At 47.7% G+C, this 4,078-nt stretch overlaps 1 protein-coding gene across 1 annotated transcript; it reads left to right on the plus strand.

Annotated features, from left to right (window-relative positions):
• Positions 1 to 222: 222 nt before the first annotated feature.
• LOC136539314 (choline-phosphate cytidylyltransferase 2-like) lies at positions 223 to 3,449 on the plus strand. The gene is made up of 8 exons (XM_066531271.1): positions 223 to 576; positions 1,010 to 1,123; positions 2,044 to 2,139; positions 2,231 to 2,273; positions 2,357 to 2,512; positions 2,603 to 2,671; positions 2,783 to 2,893; positions 3,037 to 3,449. Exons 1-8 carry the CDS (start codon positions 371 to 373, stop codon positions 3,130 to 3,132), a joined length of 891 nt encoding a protein of 296 aa, XP_066387368.1. The 5' UTR covers positions 223 to 370; the 3' UTR covers positions 3,133 to 3,449.
• The last annotated feature ends 629 nt before the right edge of the window (positions 3,450 to 4,078 follow it).

The raw sequence follows: 4,078 nt of genomic DNA on the forward strand, positions 1-4,078 counted from the left end.
TAGTCGGGCGGAAGTGGTACCGATCGGTACGGTTGGCCCGCCGGCCGGACTTTTGCTAGTACAGTACGTGTGGACTCGGCGGTCAGGTCAGCCTCAACCTGATACGGCGGGCACCGAAACCATACGCGTACCGGACCACTGGGCTGCTGTGCTGGGATGCCTTTTTATTGGCGCGCCTGCACGCGGCCTCGCCCTCCCTTCCCAGCAGGGAGGGAAGGCCGGAAGGGGAAGGGGAAGGGGAAGGGGCCGGGAAGGGGGGCCGAACCGAGCACGAGCAGTTGGTCTTGGACCAGCCAGCTATCCACCCCCTTCGCCTGCGGAACTCGTTACCGTCCGTCGCCGAGCAGCGAGAGAGAGGGGGGAGGGAGAGATGGCGCGCGTCTCCAATGCCAAGAAGCGGCAGGGCGCCAAGCCCGCCGCCTCCGCGGGCCTCAGCGGCGGCACCGACACCAGCACCGGCACCGCTGACACCAAGAGGAAGGCCGAGGACGACCGCCCCGTGCGCGTCTACGCCGACGGCATCTTCGATCTCTTCCACTTCGGCCACGCCCGCGCCCTCGAGCAGGCCAAGATGCTGTACGCTCCCTTCTCTTCTCCTCCTCCCTTTCTTCATCGGCAGATCGATCGCCCCCAATGGCACAGCGATCGGTGTCTACATAGTAGTAGATCCATCCATACCGATGCCTCGGGGACTCAGATCAGATTAGACCTGGACGCCGCCGCCGCGGTGCGCTTGCCGCTCCCTTTCTCCTGTTTGTTTCTCCTACTGCTCGCCATGCGCGTGCCCGATAAACCCACTCCGCCGCTCCGCCGGAGTGGACATCTCAATTCTCAACCTCCTCCATCACCTCACCACCTGGCTGGATCTGGATTCCAATTCTGGGCACACTTGATTCTATGCGTGCCATCCACTCCTACGCGTTTCACTTGATTAATTTCGGTAACGCCCGCCTGCATGTATTTTCTAGTGCTAATCCTGACGTGTTGTTTTGCGACACCTCGCTCGCAGGTTCCCCAACACCTATCTCCTCGTCGGATGCTGCAACGACGAGCTAACCAACCGCTACAAGGGCAAGACCGTCATGACCCAGGAAGAGCGATACGAGTCCCTGCGACACTGCAAGTTAGTAAATATACACCACACCCTTTTACAATACAATTACAGTGCTAGCTAATTCAGATTCAGGATAACAAACCTCTCATTTCCTCGCTTATTATTATTCATTATTATGATGGACAGTCTAGTAGGAGTATTACCATGTTCTCTGCAAACGGGTCGTTCCTACCTAGCATGCCCAATTTGTTAGTAGGGACCTCCTTGTGTTGTGTCGTGTGATGTTGTGTGCGCGCGCACTCATTTGTGAGCATTCTGTATTCATCAAATCGTGCCTGCTTTGCTGCCAAAATTGACCAAGATGCATCCTGTTCTACTATCCGTATGTCAAGATCTAACAGCACAACAAGTCTAGTTGTATTTTCCCTTTTTTGCGCCTGAGGCATTTTTTGCTTCACGACTCAGAGGAGATCTCTCCTTTTGCAGCCTAGGTTTCTCATTCTTTTCATATCCTCTAAATTGAGGATACTGTATAATTACGTGCTGTGAATGGAGGTTGACCAAATTATGCTCTCAGCTGGAGCTACTCAATTCTTTTTCATGCTAACATATACCTTCGCTATTTAGTTATTTCAGCCTCTATTCAGCAGACTGGACTGCCCGAGTATCTGCATATGCTAGTTCTGCTCATGCTTTTTTGCGTTGTTTGTTTTGAGTTCGTTTAGTCTTTTGTAATGACTTATATGTTACCATGAAAAAAAAACAGTTGGCCTTAAAAAAGAGGGGTTTGTATTGGCCATAACAAAAACGAAAACCCACTTTATGTTACCATGAAAAAAACATTTGACCTTAAAAAAGAGGGGTTTGTATTGGCCATAATAACAAAAACGAAAATCCCACCCAAAGTGCTGATTTTAAACATTCATGTTTTATATTTTATTAAATTAAATATAGCCGCTCATGTATTTGTCTGCTGACTTCTGCTTTAGGTGGGTCGATGAGGTCATTCCTGATGCACCGTGGGTTCTCACACAGGAGTTTATTGATAAGCATCAGATTGACTATGTTGCCCATGATGCGCTGCCGTACGTGTGACCTGCACAACACCTATTTCAGATGTTCCCTTTTCTTCCTAGTCTGCTCAACTAACTACAATATCTTTCTTTGTAACTGCAGTTACGCTGATACTAGCGGAGCAGCAAATGATGTCTATGAATTTGTAAGTCTTCTTTCGTATAGCTAAGGTTAAAAACATCTTCTGTATGCTTTCCACGCTGAAAGTATTGTTGGGCTATATGTTAGGTTAAAAAGATTGGAAAATTCAAGGAAACAAAAAGGACAGATGGGGTTTCTACTTCAGATCTCATAATGAGGATCTTGAAGGACTATAATCAGTATGTCATGAGGAATTTAGCACGGGGCTACTCGAGGAAGGATCTTGGTGTGAGCTATGTCAAGGTTAGACACTTCCCTGATGGCACATAATGAAGGGATATAATATAATTAGTTTTTGTGGAATAACATATCGTCCTCTTATTCTTTCATTAGGAGAAACAATTGCAAGTTAATATGAAGATCAATAAACTGCGGGAGACTGTGAAGGCGCATCAGGAAAAGGTAACTGTTGATTTGAGATTCGTCACTTGATCTTTACTTGTCGAGGAACTAGACATACTACTTTCCATCGCATGGAAGACTAAAGTAATCAGTTTTACTTATATCTCGCAGTTACAAACAGTGGCAAAGACTGCTGGTTTGAATCATGAAGAATGGCTTGCTAATGCGGATCGATGGGTTGCTGGTTTCCTGGAGAAGTTTGAGCAACACTGCCACAACATGGTATATTTTTTTAATAAGAATGTAACATTGTGAAGTGTTGCTAAATGTAATTTTAAACTAGTTAGATAAGTAACAGACGATATCAGAATTCAATGTCCATAATATTCAAGGTCAATCTGATACCTTGTAATTACTGTTTTCAGGAAACTGCCATCAAGGATCGGATACAAGAGAAGCTCGGGAGACAGTTGAGCAAAGGAATAATAGCTGGTCTTGTGCAGGAACCGGTGACAGCCTAAAACAGGTGATGCTGTCAGTGAAACGCACGGATGCTTATCAGATCATCCTCCCGAGGTGCTTTTGGTGTGATCAAGATCAAATGGCATGCGATGCTTGTAACAGTGCAACGCAGTTGCTGAAGCGTTTTAGTTTTGTGGTGCATGTGAAGTCTTCCCGTATACAAATGTCTATAGGAGAGGCGTTTGGTGTTTTTGGGCATCGTGGGTGTGTTTCTTTGTATCTAACGGGTTAGATTAACCTTTTCTTATCGAGATTGATGTTCTTTCGTGGCTATATATATCATATTCCATCCATAATAATATGGTAAAAGGCACAATAGTTTGAAGAAATTCTAGACTTGGTACCTTAATAATCTATATATATGCGAATGCATGATATCATATAAGGGCCCGTTTGGCAGAGCTCTGGTTTCGACCAAAACAGCTTCAGTTATGGCTTCACTTATGGAGCGGATTCAGTTATGGAGTTGAATCAGTTTTTAGACCGTTTGGCAAAATAGCTTCGTCTGCTAGTCTAAAATGACGAAATGTCCGTAATACCTCTTTTCTTTTTCTTTTTTCTTTTTCTATTTTCTTTTCTTTTTCAACGTCATCCGGTCCCTCACACCGTCGTAGCCATACGCAGTCTCACCGCATCCGCATGACCGCATCTCCTTCAACCTTATCTCCTCATCACGCGGCCGCACTCTCCTTCCCAATCTCCATCGCCATCGCCAGGAAGTGCGTCGCGGCTCGACATCCTCTGCCAGTCCGCCCCCACGCCCGGCGGACACAGCGACCTCGGTGGCTCGCGCCTGGCGGCCCCACGACCAGCGGCTTTCGAGCGGCGTCTCTCGGCGACATCGCGTGGCCCATCCCGGCAGCCCCCGCGACCCCGATGGCCCCAGTGGCTTCCAAGCGGCGCCCCCAACGACTCCTAAGCGCCGTCCCCGTCTCCCCGCAGCTC

Source organism: Miscanthus floridulus, chromosome 1 (assembly GCF_019320115.1).
Source record: "Miscanthus floridulus cultivar M001 chromosome 1, ASM1932011v1, whole genome shotgun sequence".
Taxonomy (NCBI): Eukaryota; Viridiplantae; Streptophyta; class Magnoliopsida; order Poales; family Poaceae; genus Miscanthus; species Miscanthus floridulus.

What these genes read in the sequence shown, in the direction of transcription:
- LOC136539314 (XM_066531271.1), top strand. Translation starts at nt 371, where the DNA reads ATGGCGCGCGTCTCCAATGCCAAGAAGCGGCAGGGCGCCAAGCCCGCC. An exon ending in CAAATGATGTCTATGAATTT is followed by an intron (nt 2,274 to 2,356) that starts GTAAGTCTTCTT and finishes GCTATATGTTAG; the next exon opens with GTTAAAAAGATTGGAAAATT. An exon ending in AGCAACACTGCCACAACATG is followed by an intron (nt 2,894 to 3,036) that starts GTATATTTTTTT and finishes TACTGTTTTCAG; the next exon opens with GAAACTGCCATCAAGGATCG.